The 21,285-nt window shown below is 40.2% G+C and overlaps 1 protein-coding gene across 3 annotated transcripts in view; it reads left to right on the plus strand.

Moving 5' to 3' along the window:
* Positions 1-19,460, plus strand: part of GGNBP2 (gametogenetin binding protein 2) — a 20,059-nt gene extending 599 nt beyond the window's left edge. The window contains exons 2-14 of one of the 3 annotated variants that reach the window (XM_014966293.1): positions 126-262; positions 4,274-4,354; positions 6,520-6,773; positions 7,776-7,874; positions 11,016-11,129; positions 12,839-13,048; positions 14,081-14,255; positions 15,939-16,133; positions 16,768-16,918; positions 17,097-17,222; positions 17,305-17,456; positions 17,845-18,093; positions 18,794-19,460. In XM_014966293.1, the coding sequence (XP_014821779.1) occupies positions 170-262; positions 4,274-4,354; positions 6,520-6,773; positions 7,776-7,874; positions 11,016-11,129; positions 12,839-13,048; positions 14,081-14,255; positions 15,939-16,133; positions 16,768-16,918; positions 17,097-17,222; positions 17,305-17,456; positions 17,845-18,093; positions 18,794-18,997 (2,103 nt within the window). In that variant the 5' untranslated portion in view covers positions 126-169 and the 3' untranslated portion in view covers positions 18,998-19,460. The remainder of the gene's footprint in view (positions 1-125; positions 263-4,273; positions 4,355-6,519; positions 6,774-7,775; positions 7,875-11,015; positions 11,130-12,838; positions 13,049-14,080; positions 14,256-15,938; positions 16,134-16,767; positions 16,919-17,096; positions 17,223-17,304; positions 17,457-17,844; positions 18,094-18,793) is intronic. The other 2 variants (XM_014966311.1, XM_014966302.1) reach the window with 2 other exon arrangements.
* Positions 19,461-21,285: the final 1,825 nt, after the last annotated feature.

Raw genomic sequence — 21,285 nt, forward strand, 5'->3', positions numbered from 1 at the left:
GGGCCGGGGCGGCGGGGCCCGCCGTGGTGAATCAGGCGATGGGGTAAAGCAGGCTGGTTGCCGGGCTGGTGAAAGTGTGCCGGGGAAACGCGGCGGGTATTTACCTCCCCGGGGTTTGGTTTTAGCAGGCTGGAGAGGAGAGAGAGGAAGCGGCAGGGCAGAGGCAGAGATGGCGCGGCTGGTGGCCGTCTGCAGGGACGGGGAGGAGGAATTCCCTTTCGAGAAGAGGCAGATCCCCCTCTACATCGATGACACCCTGACGGTGAGTCCCTGTGCCAATTCCTAACCCCCCCCCCGACCGCCTCCGCACCCAGCATCTGCCCCGTGTTGCAATTCCCAGGCGAGGCCTTTCCTCCAGACAGGCCTCCCCGGCTCCTCCTTTGCTCCTGCAGCCTTAATCTCCTCGACTTTGGCAACACTTGGGGTTAGCAGCGCTTAATGGGGCAACTTTTGTTTTGTTGTTGTCGGTTTTTGTTTTCTTTATCTGATTCCCAGCTCTAAAAACAGGCAAACCACACAATAACAAAGTTATTGCCCGGATTGGGGCCTGCAAGTAACTTGTTTTCAAGCGTGTCTCGGTGCCCAAGCCCAAATGTGGAGCAAAGCCATTTTTCAGGAGCCATATTAGCGTTAAAACCCAGGTTTACAACCAGGCGATTACTACACTCTTAGATATAAACACCTCTAGCCTTTTTGTGTCTGAGAGCTTTGGCTTAGACTAAGGGTTATCGGATCCATAATACGCTGCTCTGTCTGCAGGAACAAATCTGAGCGTGTTTCCTTTTCAGCGTCTTATTCTGAATTGAGAAACACGGGTGTTTTTGCCATTTCCAGAAGATTCAGTGGAAAAATGAACTAAATGCAGCTCGGAGGCTCTCTAGTCTTGCTTCTCTTCCTCATGTCTTTAGAGGAAGGCTCAGAAGTTGCTTGGAGGTGAACACAGAGCAAATGGGAAAAATTTTCTCACTAGCCAGTTGTCATTTGTGTTAATTCTTATGGTGTGAAAATGTTGGGTTGAAAATAAAATTGGACTTAGTGTAATTGAGTACCTGAATTATTCTTATTTGATTTCTGTTGTTGTCAGTGGTGGGACAGTGACTGCTGTTACTTTAAGTGGTGCAAAATGTATGAGCTTTAAATTCCTAATCTCATGTCTTAGTATGGGAGAATGCCTGACTTCCATCCGCCAACTTGATCAACTTTGTAATGTAATTTCTTCCCTCTTCCAGAACAAAACAAATTATTATCTTCAGATGGTCTCCTAACCCTCCTTCCCACTGTTAAAGATATCTGTCTCAATCCCATCTGGTTTTGGTACATTTGAAGAAAGGGTCTTTGCTGTATTTTAGTTTTGATTGTTTTAAATGATGGCATATTATTAATTTACCAAATATCGTCACTAAATTTTTGGCCTTACATAGGCTGTCATCTCTGGTTAACTGTGCTTATACATTAGGCAAAGTTTCCCCTTAACTTGCCCAAAGCAATATCTAACTCTCCTAGAGTGGCTGGTTATCTGGAAAACCCAGTGCTGTGTAGGAATAGTGTAAGTTTGGGGTCCTTTGATGTCTTGGCCACGCCTTAGAAGTTCTTTTACCCCTTCATTCCCCATATAGTTTTAAGGTGTTAGATTTTTTTTCTTTCCTCTGGAACCCCTATAAAAATTACCAATTAGATTGTGTCAAGTAGAAAACTTACCATGCTTAATACCTTTGTTGTGTTTAATAGGTTGAGAGAGAGTGAAAATTTGGCTGTACCAGCCATCAGGTAGATGACTTCAGCTGACCTAAAATTCCATTTGTGGTTTAGTTCCAGAATTTAATGCCAGGCTGAAACTTTATGCAATTGCACTATGTTGTCGTTATCCTTCTACTTTTTACACCAGAGGCAGGCCATACTCATGATTGAAGAGGTTCCTATAGCTGTAAATCAGTTTTGTATCCATCTGGATGAAAGGCATTTATGCAAGTGCAAGTCATCCTTACCATGAAGAAATCTTATCTCGGGTCCATTTATTTTTTTTCCATTCTGTTACTGTTGTTACAAAGTACTTGGATTTCTAGGTGGTTCTGGAGGCTTTTATTAAATAAATCTGCAGAAGCAAGTGAATGAACTCTTAGCTTCCTTGTCTCAGTCTTCTATAATTTATGTTTTAAATTCTTAATGAGAGCTATTGTAGGACATGCAGTTGTCTTTGAAACATAATTTTACATCTGCAGCATTATCTCTAAAAAATAGTGGTGTTTATTGCTAGTAGCTGGCTTCTGTTGCCCTCTTTTAAAACTCAAATTTTAAAAATAATGGGACCACTTCATTTCTGTTAATCAGTGGGAAGAGTTAATCTGTGCCTTAAATCTAGAAATAGTGAATTGGTGATTGCAAATTAGTGAATGAAGGGCCTATAATGTTCTTAATTTTGCAACGTTGCTTTGTAGTAGCATAGAAAGGTGTTTAGGAGCAATGCGATAGTGCTTCTCTAAATGAATTGTTCACTGTCACCCTTTTCTGTTTCTTATGGCCCAATTGGAAATTAAAGGAAGTTTAAATATTTAACCCTTTTCATTTCTTAAGCAGCTTTTATGATTTCTAGAAGGCATTCCATTTGATGTGGTATTATGGGAATTTTTTTCTTCCAGTTCAGAGTGTGATGGTGGTTGATGTTTAACCACTTAATAAAATCTCATCAGACACTTGAATTAATTTAGTCTTTGATAATTTCACTCTGTTATACAAAACACCTAAGGGTGTTGTCTGATAGTGAGAGATGAAGGCGAGGGGAAAAAAAAAAGACGCAGATTTTTCTCTTCTCTCTGTTATTAACAGGTAGAGCTTTTACTTTTGCATGTAGCTCATTCCCTACAGAAATACCAAATCAGCAGTGTGGAAAACCTGTAATTCCACAGCAAAAACTTGTGCTGCTGCTTAGTGTGTGGGTCGGGGCGAGGGAAACTGGAGAAGAAATGCACGAGAGGTCAGAATTAGCCTGGCTGTGGCACTGTTCTGCACAAAGACAAGGCACCTGTGCTAATGTTCCAATTCTAGCATATGTGAGATCGAAATATTGCCTTGCTTTCTGGCCCTAGAGAATAGATGTTTATTTTGGAGCGCTGTTGAGTGCCTGTAAAAGTAAATGTGTGGGTTCTCTGGAACTTGTGTCAGCAATTACGGAGACAGCGGGGAATTCTGTCTTTACTAGACAACTGAGGGAAGGTGGAGGGAGAAGAAGGGATGAATCGGACAGTTTCATTTGCTGTTGATTGGTATTAGAGTTAATAACCAAAGTTGTTATTCTGTTTTTCAGATTTTAAAGTGAACTTTCAGTATTTACAGTGATAAATTCTGTATTTCTCAGCCTGGACAAAGATTATCAATTAAGCCAGTCTTCACTCATTTTTCTGGTTGTTTCATTTTCCTCCGTGCTTGTAAAGTTGGATTCTTGACTGAAAATTATTTTACTGATTACCCCCCTGGCCCCAGAGAAATTGCCCTGTATTGCTCAGTAATTGTAAAAGAAATAGTATTAATTACTGACGAGTAATCACGTAGTTCTGTAGGCTTTATGTTTTACTTTGAGCCTCTTGAGAGTTGCAGCTGCAATCCTACAAAACAAAATATACCTTGGAGTACCTTGTTGGGTTAATATGGTTTTAAATTAGCCTTTGAAGGAGTCAACTCAGTCATTAAGCTGTTGTGACTGTTTCTTCATAGCTTTGTAAATTGAGTTAGGCTGTTGGATCAATTTGGATCTCAGTGTGGTGAGGTACAGTTTTTTTTTAAAAAAAACTGAAACAAGGTTTTAAGCCATGGAGATAGTGTAATATAAATACTGAGGTTCCATTTAGCAACTTTTGCTTCCTCTGTAACATCTATTTAACAGTTGCCATTGATAAACTGCCTCTAGAACATTGTATTAGTGAATTTTTTTTTTTTTAAAAAACTGAAACAAGGTTTTAAGCCATGTAGATAGTGTGATATAAATACTGAGGTGCCATTTAGCAACTTTTGCTTCCTCTATAACATGTATTTAACAGTTGCCATTTATAAACTGCCTCTAGAACATTGTATTAGTGAAACATTTAGTTCATTTGCTGAAACATTCACTGTGTTAAACTGTTACTTTTGTCCTTTCCCAAGCTTCCAATAGTTACCTGAAAAGAATGAAGATTTAATGTAATTTCTGTGTTACTTCCCACAAGAAAGTAAAATAAACTAACGCTCTGTGTTCGACTTTTTTCCTGAAAGTCTTTTTTTTCTTCTCCCCCCTCTTGTACAGATGGTGATGGAATTTCCTGATAACGTGCTAAACCTTGATGGACATCAGAATAACGGGACGCAATTAAAACAGTTCATTCAGGTAAATACATCCTTTTGGTTTTCAACAAGGCCACATATTGGATCTTGCTTTCCTTAATTCAGTGCTTTTGCTTCTCTAGGAGGTTGTCCCTCCTGGAATGACTTAAAAGACACGTCAGTACCTGTATGCAATTATGTATTGGTTCCAAAGTACACCAGGTGCATTCATTTGCTGTATTTCACAGCATTTATACACCGTTGTCTTGTCAGGAGGTAATTGCTGCATATCTAGTTAGAATTGAAAACTTTTGAGAACAAAGCATCTTCTGATCACTGCCAATTTATACTTAATGGAAACTACAGTTTATGAATACATTTTTATTCTTATTTTTTTCCCTAAATACTTTTGAACTGCTTTTTCAAGTGCATTGCTTAAGATGGAGTTCTTGTGACTAGAATCATACCAAGATAAAGTGACGTGCCAATTTATAGATTACATGCAGTTGAGTAGTGAGAGACGGTTCTGTGGTGTCCCTGAAGCTTTAATTTTAGAAACTTATCTGCTAACGCTTGGGCAAATAACTGTAGCACTGTAACACCTGTAGCAAATAAAAAAAAAGTTGTGCCAGTCAGTGTCCAAAGGAACAGGCCAGTTTGCTGATATGGAGCTTGTGCTTCTTCACTGGTGGTTGGGCAGCAGCAGCTCAGGCATATGCTGCGAATAAAGCAGAGCTGTGTTGTGGAAATAGCTTGTTCCTGCTGTTGCTGTAACTAGTACTATTAATTACAGGAAAGAGGATTATTGCAGAGTGATATCACTTGTCAGATTATTTAATGTGCCAGCCTTTAAGAGCACAACCCCTAAACGTTATCTGATAATAGCTTTACTTTTCATAATGTGTATTACATAAAATCAGCTGAAAATATTTTCTTTTTTCGATTGCTGTATTTACACATTCCATGTGATTGATTAGTTTCACTGTGTTTTGTGGTCTTTTCTTTCTCTCCCAGAAATTGTGACAAGACATTTCTACAGTAGGTGTGTTTAAATGGTATCATGCAATAGTAATATAGAAAATACTGCTGTGGAAAACTATTGCCCATGTAGATACAAACTACTTTGTATAACCAGGGATGAAGGACAGTTAATACACTGGCAGGCCTCTGCTTTCACAGATGATGTTGGAAAGTGCCAGTAGTGCTGATAATCTGAGTGTAGATGTGTTGGTTGGTGTGTGAGGAAGGAACTCTGCCTTCTGCAAAGCTGTGCTAGTGGCAGTTCAGTGTTGATGAAGTCCAAGCAAGTAATTTAGCAGTTAGAAGAAGAAACAGAAGAGTATGTGCTTTTTATGTGTGCCTGGATGTGTTTGGCAGAGGAACCAGAAGCAGCTCCTAAAATTGTTTATCGATATAAGAAATATTAGAAGGTGTTCTCTCAAATGTTCTATAATTAGCACACATTGGATGTTCACTACTGAAGTAAAACGTCTCACCCTGAATAGTAATGTGTGCTTCTTTTTTTTTTTTTTAAATTTCAGGTGTTAGAATTGTAATGCGAAATGGCATTTAGCCTTCCAGGGAAAATATTACCAAATTGTCTTGATCTGAACAGTACCAGTTTATTGTAAATGAGATTTCCATATATGAGAACAGTTTATTGTAAATGAGATTTCCATATATGCCAATGCGTGTCCAAGAATTTCCTTTCTATGTGCCAAAGATAAAAATGAGTGTGAGTAGAAGGTGAAAACTTGCAGAGTTGTATGTGAGACCCTTTAGTAAAACATCTGTGCTGAGATGGAGAAAAAAGGGCTTTCTGCTCAGGACAGGGATGGGTGCCGTTTGCTTGGAAGCACCATTTGCTGAGTGGAGTAAAAAAGGGCTTCCAGCTCAGGACAGGGAGGTGTGCCGTTTGCTTGGAAGCACCATTTGCTGAATTGAGTGGTAGGAGGAGGGAACAAGAAGAGAAAAATATTAGATTCCTTCTTACAGTAGACTGTAAGACTTGAAGCAGAATTGCTTCTGTGATATTAGCAAGCGTGGTTTTGTTTGTGCAGTAATTATTTTAAGTGATCTACAGCAAAACAGTGAACTGAAACTGAGCGCTGCAGTTTCCACAAGTGTATTTTGATAAGGAAATGCTGTTGAAGGCGAAGAAACCTTCATCAGTTTAGCATGTGTTTTTATATAAAATTTTTAATTATTTCATTTCTCGTTCTTTTTTAGAGACATAGCATGCTTAAGCAGCAGGATTTAAATATTGCCATGATGGTGACATCGCGTGAAGTTCTGAGTGCCCTTTCTCAGCTGGTGCCGTGTGTTGGCTGCCGGCGGAGCGTGGAACGGCTCTTCTCTCAGCTTGTGGAGTCTGGAAATCCTGCACTCGAGCCCCTGACAGTAGGGCCAAAGGGGGTTCTTTCTGTAACTCGAAGCTGTATGACTGATGCAAAGAAGCTTTATACACTGTTCTATGTGCACGGGTAAGTTAGACACACGTCGGTCTTGGAACTGCTTAAATAATAATAATCTGGGGAAAATGTGCTACTTTCTGTGCAGTTGGCTTTGGACCTTTCTTATTGGTGATACTGGATTGTTGCAAGTTTGGATGTTGTAGTACATACTTGTCTTTTACAGTCATTTTAAACTGGTTATTGCCTAAACTGGGGAAAAAAACAAACCCAAAAGACCTAATCTTTAGTATCATCAGTTGCAATGCCATGATTGCAGTTGAAAGAGACCAATATGAAAATGTTCAGTCATTAATCTGGAATAGGCATTGTGGATTTTTCATGATCTCTGGAAGCAGAGTGTTTCTTCATGTGCTACTTTGCATTTAAAAATGAAAATAAAAAATAATTTAACAGCCCTACCACCACCACCCCCCAAAAAAATCCCAAACCTTTTTCTACTCTTGAGTAGAAAGGTGGCACTGAGAAAGTGAAACCTCCTGGGTTTGGCTGGCACAATAAATAAATAGTCTCAGTCTTGGGGCCATTTGTTTCTCAGCTGTCAGGGGGCCAAACAGCGACTGTTTGCCACAGTGGGCCTTTGCCTTCCAGTTGGCTTCAGCTCACTCTGATTCCTGCTCCAGTTAGAGGCCAGTGAAAGCAGGAGAGGTTAGTGCAGAGCTGGGGATGCTGAGATCTGGAGGGTGAGGTGGTGTGACTTGATAAAGTGGTTGTGGTGGTTTCCTACACTTTTGAAACCGGTGTCATTGCTTGAGGTCTGTTACTTACGCAGTTATGCAATTGCTTTTTTTGTTGTGGGTTGTCTTTATCTTGCTTGCTAGGATTTGTCTGGAAATCTATACTGGATTGTCCTTGTGTACTGCAGGATTGTATGTCATCAGAAGTAAAAATGCAGGACAGGAAGAATGGTTTAGATTTAATGTTCATTAGGATACATGAGCTGAATCAATCCCTTTAAAATTTCTCCGTATAACCATGTCTTCAGAATAATAAGTTACATTTTTTTCTCCTTAGGTCCAAACTGAATGATATGATCGATGCAATTCCCAAAAGTAAGAAGAACAAGAGATGTCAATTACACTCCCTGGACACACACAAACCAAAACCTTTGGGGTAAGTTTGTGTTTAACATGCACAATTCAATCTAATTTTTTTTTGAAGGAATCAACCTATTGATACTAATTTATTTATAAGCACTGAGATCAATTCTTATGCTGTTATCTGTTTGCCAGAGGGGTAGTCTCCATGCTATTTGGATTACAGGAGACTCCTATAGTTGTGGGGGAGAGGAACAGAGGCACCCAGGAGTTTCTGGTGTGCTGTAGGGTGTGAATCTTTCTCTGTAGGTTCTCATGATAAGGTAATTGGCCCTTTTTTTGTACAGTAAGAGTAACAGTCTTATCAATAAGATGTTTAATACTTTCCCCACTGCCCTTAATCACGCTTTGAATTAACAAAACCGGTGCTATAAGGTCTTCTGCCCTCCCAGTGTAATCTGTACTCCCTCCCTAAGCCCTAAGGCAACCACTGATGCTCTCATGTGAAATTTAAGGCTACTATATGAAATCAGCTGTTTCCCAAAACTTGCTTGTTGTTAGCTGTTCAATTTTTTCCTCTTGGCTGTTGAGCCTTTTACTTGGTGTTTGGGTCTTTTACTTGGTGCTGGGGCGTTTTACTTGGGTTTGGGTTTTATTGCATAAAGATATCCATGTTTAATTTCAAAACCAGTTGCCAAAACGCAACTTGGCCATTATGAACCAGTGCTCTCTGATGTGCTTTTCCTATCTCATCTGACCTAAGTGGGAATATAGTCTGCTCAGGGCCTGGATGGCATCTGTGTTGTGATGTAAACAGTGCTCTAGAAAGGCAAACTGTTTTTTATGCTCTATGCCAAAATGATCGATCAGCAGTTTTTTCTCACATTGAGGTGAAAGGGTGCATGCTAAACAAATATACATCATTTTGCTTGGGATTATTAAAAATGCCTTGCACAACTGTTAATAAAAGGGCTTTATTGTGGTTGTGCTGCAGGGTTAAAACTAAAACTCTGTAAAATGTATTTTCTCAAAATGTGACAGCATGTTTTGAATACGCTGGTAAAAAAGATGCATATGTTGCTCTGTGTCTTGAAGTTGAAATAGTTTATTCCAGCTGGTTAACCAGAAAAACCCTCCCTATAAATCTCTTTTGGATTTTGGGGGGGTTTCTTGTTTGTGGGGTGGGGTTTGTTGTGGTTTTTTTTTTTATGATGACCAATAAATTTGACTACTATGCTTGGCTGGAGTGTCCAGGACTTTTTTTAGTCAGTTGTGTTCTGCTTTTGGTTAAACACACAACCTGTGAAAGCTTGATCATGGTTTCCAGTTACAGGACATGTATTTTTCTATGCAGACTCGAGTCTCTTTGGGTTTAGATAAATCCCCTGAGATGCCAGGCATGTGGAATTTGACACTTGATTTTTACTTGTGCTGCTTGAGGACAGTGGTAGCTAATCATTAGCTCCTATTATATTTTGGTTACAGGCTTTTCATATAATTAGTTTAAAGCTTATGTTACACAAGCAAAAGATCATAGGGGTAGAAGGGTATATATTTTAAAAATAAATTCAAAGCATTATGACAGTGTTAAATTTTTTGCTTTGTTTTTAGTAAGATTCATCTTTTCTGTGTAAGAACATAGATCCTGGAGCCTGCATTTACCATTTTGGCAAGGCAGAACAATTCTAAAACTGCTTGAATGGAGAGGAAAATGCTGCCTTTATTTCCTCAATTCATGCTGGAATAAATCCCCTCAGTATTTGGAGTGCTGGCAGGTTAATAGGGAATGTGTGGAAGAGCAGTATTTTAATATACTGCAAGTAAAGCTCTCAGCTTTATCTGATAAGATGGTTTGTGGACAATCAGTGTAGTTTGCTAAAGAAACAGGGCTTGCACACTGCTTGCTCCCAGTTTGTTGTGCTACAGGAGTGATCAGGGTGTATCAGTACTGGGATTTCTCCAAAGAAAATTCGCTGCCTTGAGTGGAAGCAAATGCACTCACAGCCCTAGACATGGAGGCATCAAATAGAACTGTCTCACAGAACAAATTTTATTTATCAGCTTAGAGCTTCTGCTTGACATCATTACAAAAAACCACTTCTTCAGCTGAGTTGCGTCTGTGAGGCATTTTATACACACAAAAGGCTTTGAGTCGTAATTGTGTGTTTAATTATACAAGTTACGTAACTGGCTAATACCACTTGAGAGTTACTTGACGTCCTTGGTTTCAATGTACCTGGTTTATGGCTACAGGGTTCCATTCGGGGCAAAGGAGCATTTTAACCTCTCATAAAGACAAGCCATATGATCTGGCAAACTAGATAACAGCAGAGATACATACTCCCAAGGAGCTAATTATTAAATCAGAGTGCTTTTCCCCCTGTTTCCCTGGTCTGTTGTATCCATACGTGAGCTTAAACACAAGTGACCGTTCTGATAAAATGTCAAGTGTAGGCAAGCCTGTAAGTAAACAGGACTTGCTATTTAAAGTTTGTTCTTTGCTCCATAAGTGTGCTTTTAGCATATCCCAACGTGTGTTCTAAAGCGTTGGGGTGTTTTTCAAACAGATTTTGGAAATTTAATGTATGGTGGTTTATGGTTTCTTCTGGTGATAGATGTTTGGAAGTTTGTTTGGGATTTTTTTTTGCTTTTTTCTTTGGGTTTGGGTTTTTTTTGTTTGTTTACGAAGTTGTCATATGAAATTTAATCTGCCAGAAGAATTAAAGCTTGTAGATGTTTATACTTAAGGTAATAGTCTGAAAAATTGCTACTGACTTTCAGCTGTAACTTTACAAAGTAATTATGAATCATTTATAAACATGGACAGCAAAATTTATATCTCATGTCTTACCCTGAATTTACTGGAAGTTAAGGCTTTGCCTATAAAGGAATTCAAGTAAATGAAGGAACATGGTAGCATTTTCATAGCATTTGTTTAGGAAAAACAACTAGTTCATAATATATATGGTATAGGTTTAAAAAAAATGTTTTTTAATACTGTATGGCAGTGAAAGGAGAAGTAGCACACTCAGTACAGAGAAATTAAGTGCAGATAAGAGAAATAGTGAAGACAGAAGGAAAGAGAGGATGTGTAGCATCACTTTCTACTGTGGACCTCTCCAGGGAGCAGTCAGGTAAACCAGCGAGGCTTTATTTTGCTGCTTTTCTTACCCCCAAACAGGATAATGTACAGTCTTTTCTTTCTTATGATTTGCAGGGGTTGTTGGATGGATGTGTGGGAGCTCATGTCCCAGGAATGCAGGGATGAAGTAGTTTTAATTGACTCTAGTTGTCTTTTAGAAACATTAGAAACCTATCTACGAAAACACAGGTATGTTAACGGACAAAGACACACCTTCATTTTGAGGAATACATGCTGCATTTCTTCTTTTTTTGTGAATCAAAATGTATGTAGAGTTCACACAATTGGTAAAAGTGTTGAGGATTCTTCTGATTCCCTCCTAAAACATAAGATCTAAGCTTCCTGGTGATGGAGGACCTTGCCAGACTGCATTGTAACAATTGATGAGATTAAGATGGTGAAATATTCTTTGTGTTTACCTATTATTCTGTGTTACAGTAGGGAAAATGCAGAGACCTCAGATGAAGTCATAGCCACTTGTCTTAATATTTTTGGTTGGGATTAAACTATGGTTTACAACTTAATGTATTAAAACTGTGTATGTTCTTTCACTCTTTCACAAGTAGCCTGCTCTGTTTGGGACTACGCTTTCTTTTTAGGCTTTTGGGGAGTATGTACAATTTCAAATTAATGTGAACTAAACTATTAAAAGCAAACTTTAGGTTTGGTCTGGCTTGTAAATCACTGTTTTAAAACAGTTGTTTATGATTTAGTAGTGCTGGTGCTAGTAGGTCTCTCTTGCAGGCAAAAAATAGGCCAGTAAATTATTGCTGCATGTGTACAGTAGTTACCATGCTGATTAAAAAAAGTTTTGGTTTCCAGTAGTCTCAAGGTTCTGATGTAAACTTGGGGGGGACACAGATGGGTGTGGGGGTGGTGGTGGTGTGGAAATAACACTTCGGAAACAAAATAACTTTAATCTCCTGTGACATTAAACGTGGTGTTGGCAGCGTTCCTGCTGCTAACCTGCAATAATATTGCTGTTTTCTTTCCTTTCGCTGCAGAAACTAGCCAGTTATCATAGTTGTGTCAAACAGCAAAATCTGTTTGACTTAGTGTTGTCAAGTGGCTGGGCAAACTAGGAAAGGGAAAAACACCCTGCAGAGATGGCCCGAAGAGCCAGCTTTTCAAGCTGAAATGTGAGCAGCTTGTCTGACTTGCATTTTTAGAATAATACAGCAAGAGGTTTTGTAGCTTCTTGAAGATTCCTCCTCCTATAAAATAGAATGAGCTTAATTTGGTTATATTTTAATTATAACAGACTTCATAACTAATACGAGAAGAGTGTAGTTATCTGAGCTATCACATGTTTAAACGGAGTTCTTTGTGTTATAAATAAACCTTGTTTGGCTATCTGTGCAGTAATCTAATAATTCAAAATATGTTCAAAGGTGCTTGTAGTGGAAATATCGCTCTAATGCAGCAGGCAACAGAGGAAACTTTTTCTTATTGCTTATCACTCACTTGAGTATACTTTAGATAATTGCTATAAAGTAACTTGGAGTGTGTTACTGGAGAGGAATTTTGTCCTGGCTTGTACTAATGATTCAGTTTGTTCACTGCTAGTGAATAGTGGTCTTTGAACGAATATGGAAAACTGCATATCCACTTAGGAATTTCTCTATTTTACCAATTAGCTTGATTCATGCCTTGGAGCACGAAAGTTGATATCCAGCCTCGTAATAGCCAATAGGTAGTATAATACATATAGTAAACTTAGATGGCTTACAGCCAAAGGCTTGCTATTTTACCTTTTGAAGTAACATAAACCTTACGTGCCCTAGCTTAAATATAGCATGCACTATTAAACAGCTCAGTGTGTTATAACTTAGACGGAGCGTGTCGGAGTTTCTGCATGAATTAAGGATTCGGTTCCGTTGCGTTGTGTTTTAACGCAGGTTTTGCACGGACTGCAAAAATAAAGTCCTGCGGGCGTACAACATCCTCATCGGCGAGCTGGACTGCAGCAAGGAGAAGGGCTACTGCGCCGCGCTCTACGAGGGGCTGCGGTGCTGCCCCCACGAGCGGCACATACACGTCTGCTGCGAAACGGATTTCATCGCCCACCTCTTGGGCCGAGCCGAGCCAGAGTTCGCAGGAGGGTATGAGTATGTAATTTGCTAGAGTGGGCTATCTAGCGCTTTGCTTCTTTATTTTTTTTTAATTATTATTCTTGAATGTATTTTGCCAAAGTGATTTTTTTGCCTCCTTGCTGCATAACACACTTCTGGATGTAAATATTCACGTCGGAGTAGGCTTTGGAGAGAGCGCTTCAAAGTAGCTGAGATTTTATACCTGCTTTTGACTTTTAAAGTGCATTTAACTCTGAAGGCAAGACTGAAAGAAACTGCCAAATGTCTCCTAGTTCATTCGTTCGCTCCCCAGGGCTGCCTGCTTTTCCATTGAGATATTCGAAATATGCGAAATAGAAAGAGAACTTTGGTTGACAGTTTTACCAAATGCCAATTGTTCAGTTTAGTTTTGTTGCCATTTTGTATATTATAGTGATTTCTGAACCTGTTTTAGCGTCTTAAAATGTTCCAATGAAAAATACAGTTCCAAGCTCAGTATCTGTAGAGCTCCATCATAACTGTTTGATTAGGAGAGTAAATCCTTTATAACGATTTTTATTTAGTAGATGTTAGATACAGTTTAATACTGAAATATTTTTACTTTGTACGGTAAGTAACGTATGAACTTCCACGTGTGTTTATTCAGCTTCAGTTAACTGACACCTAAATGTCTAGGAAGCTGAAGTAGTTGCTATATAAACTAAATATAAATTTTAGGAACCAAAAGACTGGCTGCATCTCTTTGCCAATAAAACTCTGCTGATCCCTCCCAGTAGGAGGGATCAGAGGCCGATGGGGCACCACCTGCAGAAGTCATGGCTGGGAACTCATAGTGCAGCTCGGCAGTGCCCTGCACAGATTAACCTGCCAGGGATGCAGTGGTGGTTTTGACCTGGTCCTTTCTATTTTGCATCTGCATGCAGCACAGCAGAACTCGATTTAAAAGCTGGTCATGCAAACATATCTGCAGTTGTACGTAAAGAAAATACATCACTGAACTGCTTTGATCTCTTGGTAGACTTCCAGCTGCTTTAACCATACTATACTTTGGTTCGACTCTTCCTTTAGACGAAGAGAAAGGCATGCTAAGACAATAGACATAGCCCAAGAAGAAGTTTTGACCTGCCTGGGTATTCATCTTTATGAAAGATTACACCGAATCTGGCAAAAGTTGCGGGCTGAGGAACAAACGTGGCAGATGCTTTTTTACCTAGGTGTTGATGCTTTACGCAAAAGCTTCGAGGTAAAAATCAAATTTTTATCTAACTTGTATTTGAATTGCCGTGGTAACTGTGTGCATTCTCACTACAACTATTTCTCTGCTTTCTACTAACGTTGGGCTGGAAGGAGCTTCAAGGGTGTTGCATTTGATCCCTTGTTCACTGCAGGCAACAGTTGTGTGATGTCAACGCGCAGCACAACTGCGTTGCCTTCCCAGGTGAAGTCTACTGGAACATAAAAGACTGAGGCTTGCTTTTCCTTCCCAAGCTGCATGTTTCAGAATGCTGGATCTTCTGTGTTTTTAATTCACGGGGAAGGTTTTTTTCCTACCTGGTAGCTTTTAAAGTAGCTCTGGCTACAACAGTTTTTATTTGGCTTATTAGTAAAAATGGAGGATGTGCTTTTGAATTACAAACACAACTGTGAGCTCTTGCATTCAGCGTGTCCCAAATGCACTCGGGAATCCTGTGGGGTCTCAAACTTCCCACAGAACTCCATGCAATTCCTTTAACATATGCCAAGAGTATTCTTCCCCTTCGGTATGACATCCATCTCTTTTGGTTGGTTTATCTTCCATTCATAATGACTGTTCTCTCTAAAAGCTTTTAAAACATTGGAGGAGGAGGAATAAAATCAGTTTGGGGAAGATCATACTGGAACCCTAATCTAGTTAGTTCTTGGAGGTTTTTATACGTATTTTTTTTAATAACTTGCCCTGCTATGGAAGTGCCATTGGACTGGGTATGCTCTGGCCTTTTTGTCAGCTTTTGCCTGATGATTTTTGTAATGTAGTAAACTATGGTATTGATAACTAATTACGTTTTAAAACTTGGGTAACTACACTGGTGTGCAAAGTTGGTTATGAATTTGAAGTACAGAACTGTTCTATATTTATGTGGAGTCCTGTCCTAAGGTGAGTGGGAAATGTTTAATCTAGTAAACTATGGTATTGATAATTAATTTACATTGTAAAACTTGGGTAACTATACTGGTGTGTGAGGTTGGCTATGAATTTGGAGTACAGAACTGTTCTATATTTATATGGAGTCCTGTCCTAAGGTGAGTGGGAAATGGTGATGTCTCATTTTGGCTTAAGGAGTTCTCAAAGTGACCTAAAACACCCCCATGAGTTTGTTTTTTATTTCTGTAGGAGCATTGATCCAGAATAGTTTCCTAGTTTAACTATATTCTTGTAATTTGTAATATGTAAATGTGCCATTATGGTATTTGTTCTAAATTTAACATCAAGGAGCGTGTTTAGCTACATGTGATATTTAGAGACATGTCTACACTTCAAAATTGGACTGTCTAGAAAATGACTTAATTTTTTCCCCAGTTACTGGAGACAAAGAGCTGCAGGAATTCTGTAGCAGTAGTTCTAATGTGTTTCTCTGTGTTTGATAATCAGAGTATCTGCCATGTAAACACAGATCCGAAAACACATTCAAGTCTACAACTTCTTACTGAAAATTGGAAATTTGGGCTGTCAGTTAAACGCTGGGCTCCCCCTGTACATACATCTTCCCCAGCAAACTGAATTTACTGACTAAATCTGGACAGACATTTTTCTTCTATAATCAATAGTTGTGTTGCTGTGACTTTATTATAAAACGTACTTACCAGCTATTTTCCTCCTCCTCTTTCATAAATGTAAAAGCTTGAATTGTGTTAACATCTATAAATAGATCTAACCTCTTATAAACAGATGGCTGTGGAAAAAGTGCAGGGTATTAGTCGATTGGAACAGCTCTGTGAAGAATTTTCAGAAGAAGAAAGAGTGCGAGAGCTGAAACAAGAGAAGAAGCGCCAAAAACGAAAGAACAGACGGAAAAATAAGTGTGTGTGTGAGATCCCTACTCCTTTGCAGGCAACAGAAGAGAAGGAAATAAATCAAGCAAAGGTAAATATTGATAGCGAGGGCTTTCTGCTGGGGTTGGATAACTAGATTTCTAATTCAGGGCTTCATTCATCAGCTCACTGTTCCATGTTAAAATCCTGGAGAGGTTTTACTGTATTTCAGTTTTGGGAACTAGTTTAATTCCACAAGAATCAAAATACTTTTTCAGATTAGCACAGTCATTTTGTAAAGGAGTTGCCTGGAACTCCATAGCTTCTGGAGGTTTGGGTTTGGTGGTTTTTGAAAAAATAAAATCCTAAATCTAGGGGGTTGGGTTAGGCTAGAATGTTTTTCAACTGTCTTTTCTTAAAGATCACTTAAAATATGGAAATTCAAATGCTTTTTGCAGACAATTACTGTTGCATTTTGAGGGAGGGGGAAGCCTTAATTGACTGACTTAAGTGCAATTATTATTCTAGTTCTCTTGATTAATACAGCTTGCCCATTAAATTTATTGTGATGAAAGTAGGTTGGGGTGTTTTTTCAGTTGCCTTGTACTTGTGAAGAATTCTAAGCAATTCTGTGGCTGTTATCAGTCAGTGTCAGCTGGTTTTGCTTGTGCAAAGAGTACCCTTTATAAAGATGCTGGCTGAGCTACTCCCAGTACTTGCAAGTATTTCTTGTTTTTTGTTTTAAGGAAAATCCAAACTTCACGGAAAGTAGTTGCAAAGCCTGTGGTAGCACCGAAGAAGCCAACAATTGTGTAGAAGTAATTGTTACTAATGAAAGCACTTCTTGCACCTGTCCTGGTAGTGGTACCCTATTAGGTTCACCTAAAATGAAGAAAGGTATGTTGAATATCCTTATTTTTCATTTTTTAAAACATGTACCGTTTGTGGGATAAACAGTGCTCAGCTATTTTTAAAAATAACTTTTTCTTTTTAAAGGATTCTTCCTTGTTAGAGGCATAACTGAAGAATAAGTGACAGCTGTGATAGATCATTATCATTTTTCATTTTGTCTCAGGTTTATCTCCGCACTGTAACGGCAGCGATTGTGGCTATTCATCCAGCATGGAGGGCAGCGAGACGGGATCTCGAGAGGGCTCAGACGTGGCCTGCACTGAAGGCATCTGCAACCATGATGAAAACGGTAGGTTTGGTAAGAAGGTAAAGCAGGTTTAGTGTCCCCAAAGCGTGATGGATCTGAGGAGATAATGCCCTGTCTCTTGCAGGAGACGATTCGTGTGTCCATCGCTGTGATGACAAGGAGGAGGACGGAGACAGCTGCGTGGAATGCTGGGCTAATTCAGAAGAGAATAACACAAAAGGCAAAAACAAAAAGAAGAAAAAGAAAAGTAAAACCTTGAAGTGTGAGAATGAACATGTAAGGACCACAGCTATTCCAGAATGCTGCTTTAAACACATACATTTAAAAGTCATTACAAAAGTATTTCAAATTTCGATTGCGACAAATGCTGTAATTGGGGTAATTCTCTCCACCCAAGCTCTGAGATTGAGGTCCTTCCTAGAAGAAGTTGTGGTGGAAGGAGCCCCTTCTCTCCTGTGTTTCCCAGTGTGGGCACTTTTGCTCACTCTCAGTGAATTTACATGCCATCCCCCCCTCCTCCCCAGGCACATATTTAAATACAACATATATCCTTGCTCTTTTTGAACCTTTTCCTTTCCTCTTTCCCTCCTGCTTCCACCTGAAACTCGATTGTCCCAGGTTTAACACTGCTGGCAGTTCATCACAGGCTACTTTCAATTTTTAGATGCAGAAACTGGGGAGCTGTATGGCGGATCCAGGTAACAGAGAGACCTCAGGAAATATCATGCACACAGAGTTTCATCGCGACAAGACCAAAGACACACACGCCGAAAGCTGCTGTAGCTCAGAAAAAAGTGGGCAGCAGTTGCCTTGGTTTGAGCATATGAAAAACGTGTCACAGTTTGCAGAACCTACAGAAATGTCACTTGTTCCTGATAGTGGAAAAGGTGCCAAGAGCTTAGTGGAACTCCTTGTAAGTAACAGCTTACTTTGAATTCTAGGTTGTAGCACGCGGCTTTAAATCCTTGGGGATGAGGATGGGGTTTAGAACTCGAATCCCAGTGAAGAAATGTTACAAGAGAGAGTGGAACTGAACCTAAAATTCAGAGCTTCCCCTCCCAGTGTGTGGTGTGTTTGCTTTTGTGAGTTCTCTGTGCAGTCTGTAACTCGGACACGTTGCAGAGGAGGAGGAATTCCCTGTCCCTGGAATGCAAGTGACAGAACTCGTATTATGAGTGTTCATTGTCAAGGAGTGTATTATTCCATAAAATGAAGCGTGCATTATTGCTGCCTTCATGCCTCAAATATTACTTCCCACTACAAGCTCCTGGGGCAACTTTATTCTCTCTCCCTTTCCTTTCCCTCCTCCTCCTCCTCCCTTTACATCCTTTTTTTCTTCTTTTCCTTTATTTTCTCTAATAAAAGCCCTCCTCTTTCAATGGAAATGCGCTAAGACTCTGAAGTTTATTCTGGGGGGATTTCAGGCTGCCTCTTAGCCCCAAAAAGGCGAGTGCTGTGGCTCAGGTGCAGGGTGACCCAACTGAGCCTGGTGGCACGCTGACAGGAAGGATCTATCATTTTTTGGGGACATAGAGGTGGCCTTGGATGGCAGGAGGGATGTACATGCAGGAGGGGCAACGTTCCAGTTCCTAAATACCTGTTTTCCTTTGCAGGATGAGTCTGAATGCACTTCTGATGAGGAAATCTTTATCTCACAAGATGAAATACAGTCCTTTATGGCAAACAACAAGTCTTTTTACAGCAATAGAGAACAATACCGACAGCATCTGAAGGAGAAATTTAATAAATACTGCCGCTTAAATGATCACAAGGGGCCCATTTGTAACGGTTGGTTGACAACGGCTGGAGCGAACTAAATCCAATAACATAGCTCTGTCTTTCACTGAAATTCTCAAGATGACTACTGCGCCTTCTCTTTCAAAAACTTAATTTAGTGACTTATGGCAAAATTTTATCTTAAATTAATGTGATTCTTCTCTTTTTTTTTTTTTTTTTTCCTCTTGGTTTTTTGGGGAGGCTGGTGGAGGTGATTTCATTGATTTTGTTCTTTCTTCAGGCTTGTATCTTTAGTTGAGTAGCTGTGCAAGCCTCTCTTATAATTTAAGCCATCTCTTTTCATTAAATGTTTCTCTTACTGTGAGACTTACAAAAAAAAGCAAACTAGTGGCAAAGTAATGTTGTACCTATAATTCTGTACAGAATGACAATGAGCTGAATATAAGATTTTACAAATTAGACATCCATTTGCAAAATGTTTTGGATGTAATATGTAAAAGCGCAATGTGCAAAATTTAAATAAAGAATATTTATTAATATGCATAGTAAAAGTGGGCTGTACGTGTTTCTGCTTTCAAGGCTCCTTCCCCGCGGCCTGAATTCCTGCTCTTCAGAAGGACTTGAAGCTTCAGCGTGAGCCTGCTGGAATGTAATTAAACAAAAAGCAGGTTTTCCACACACCTTGATGTTTTCTTAATGGAATAATGAGCTGGAGTGATTTTTGCATAAAGGTCCTTTCGGCCGTACCTTGTTCTTGCGGTATCCCATGGCAGGGCTTGTTTGTGAGCAGTGGAGGTACAGGGGGAGGGGGAGAGAGGGGGGAAAAAGCAGTTTAAAACCTGGTGCTGGTGCCCCAGTTCTGCCTGGGGAGCATCCCAGTTCAGCCAATGTGAGCTGAATTCCATGTCTTCTACACCTCCATCCACCCACCAGTGTGTAGCCAGAGCTGGAGGCTGTTCCTCCTACAAATGCGACTCAAAAAATGTAGGAATTAAAAATCATGTATGCAAATCGAAATCAAGGTATATATGTTTTCGTAAATAATCACAGAATCAATAATAAAAAATAGCTTTTATATTTAAAGGGGATCATGCTTTGTCAACCACACACCCACTTGGTTATTTTACAGCCGTTTTACAAAATCAGATGTGAAAATTATGTTTCTGAGGGAGCTTTAGGTTTATAACCTTTTTCCAAGTTAACTGGGAATACTAGACAGAGGGGGGGAAAAAAGCAGTTTAAAACTTGGTGCTGGGTCAACAGGAGTAGAGGTGATGGCCCAGTTCTGCCCAGGGGAGCATCCCAGTTCGGAGAGAGGGGGGAAAAAGCAGTTTAAAACCTGGTGCTGGTGCCCCAGTTCTGCCTGGGGAGCATCCCAGTTCAGCCAATGTGAGCTGAATTCCATGTCTTCTACACCTCCATCCACCCACCAGTGTGTAGCCAGAGCTGGAGGCTGTTCCTCCAGCCAACATGAGCTGGATCCCGTGGCTCCTACACCTCCATCCACCTGCCGGTGTGTAGCCAGAGCTGGAGGCTGTTCCTCCTACAAATGCGACTCAAAAAATGTAGGAATTAAAAATCATGTATGCAAATCGAAATCAAGGTATATATGTTTTCGTAAATAATCACAGAATCAATAATAAAAAATAGCTTTTATATTTAAAGGGGATCATGCTTTGTCAACCACACACCCACTTGGTTATTTTACAGCCGTTTTACAAAATCAGATGTGAAAATTATGTTTCTGAGGGAGCTTTAGGTTTATAACCTTTTTCCAAGTTAACTGGGAATACTGATTACTAGTTCCTTTGGATATTAGTTAAGAGATATAGACAATATCTTCCACTTGATTACAAAACACAGGGGAAAACTATGAAGATGATGAATAATTTATTTTTTTTTATAAATTTTTGTGACAATGCTTAGATTTTGCCACTCTAAGCAAGACTTAGAGCAGCCCCTCCCTCTTCCTTACCGTTATTTTTACCTTTCGAGCCCAAAAGCCGTTCCGCGGTAGTTTCCCCTCCCTCCTTTCACGCCTCTCCCTTCTCCTCGGGGGCCGTTTTGGGGAGGAAAAGCCCCAAAAGGCGGCCTTCCCACGGCGAGGGCTGAGCCCGCGCCAACTCGGTGCATGGGAGGTGGGAGGGGCGGGGCCTGAGGGGCGGGGGGCGTGATCATCGAGGAGGTGGGCGTGACCTGAGGGGAGGTGGGCGTGGCTTGGGGTGGTGGGCGTGGCCGGCGTGGCGGGCGGGCGGCGCATTGTGCGCGACGGCGGGGCCGGGGCCGGGGCCATGGAGCGTTGGACCGGGCGGGTCGCGCTGGTGACCGGCGCCTCGGTGGGCATCGGGGCGGCCGTGGCTCGGGCGCT

This window comes from Calidris pugnax, unplaced genomic scaffold, assembly GCF_001431845.1.
Source record: "Calidris pugnax isolate Ruff unplaced genomic scaffold, ASM143184v1 scaffold45, whole genome shotgun sequence".
NCBI classification, from domain to species: domain Eukaryota; kingdom Metazoa; phylum Chordata; class Aves; order Charadriiformes; family Scolopacidae; genus Calidris; species Calidris pugnax.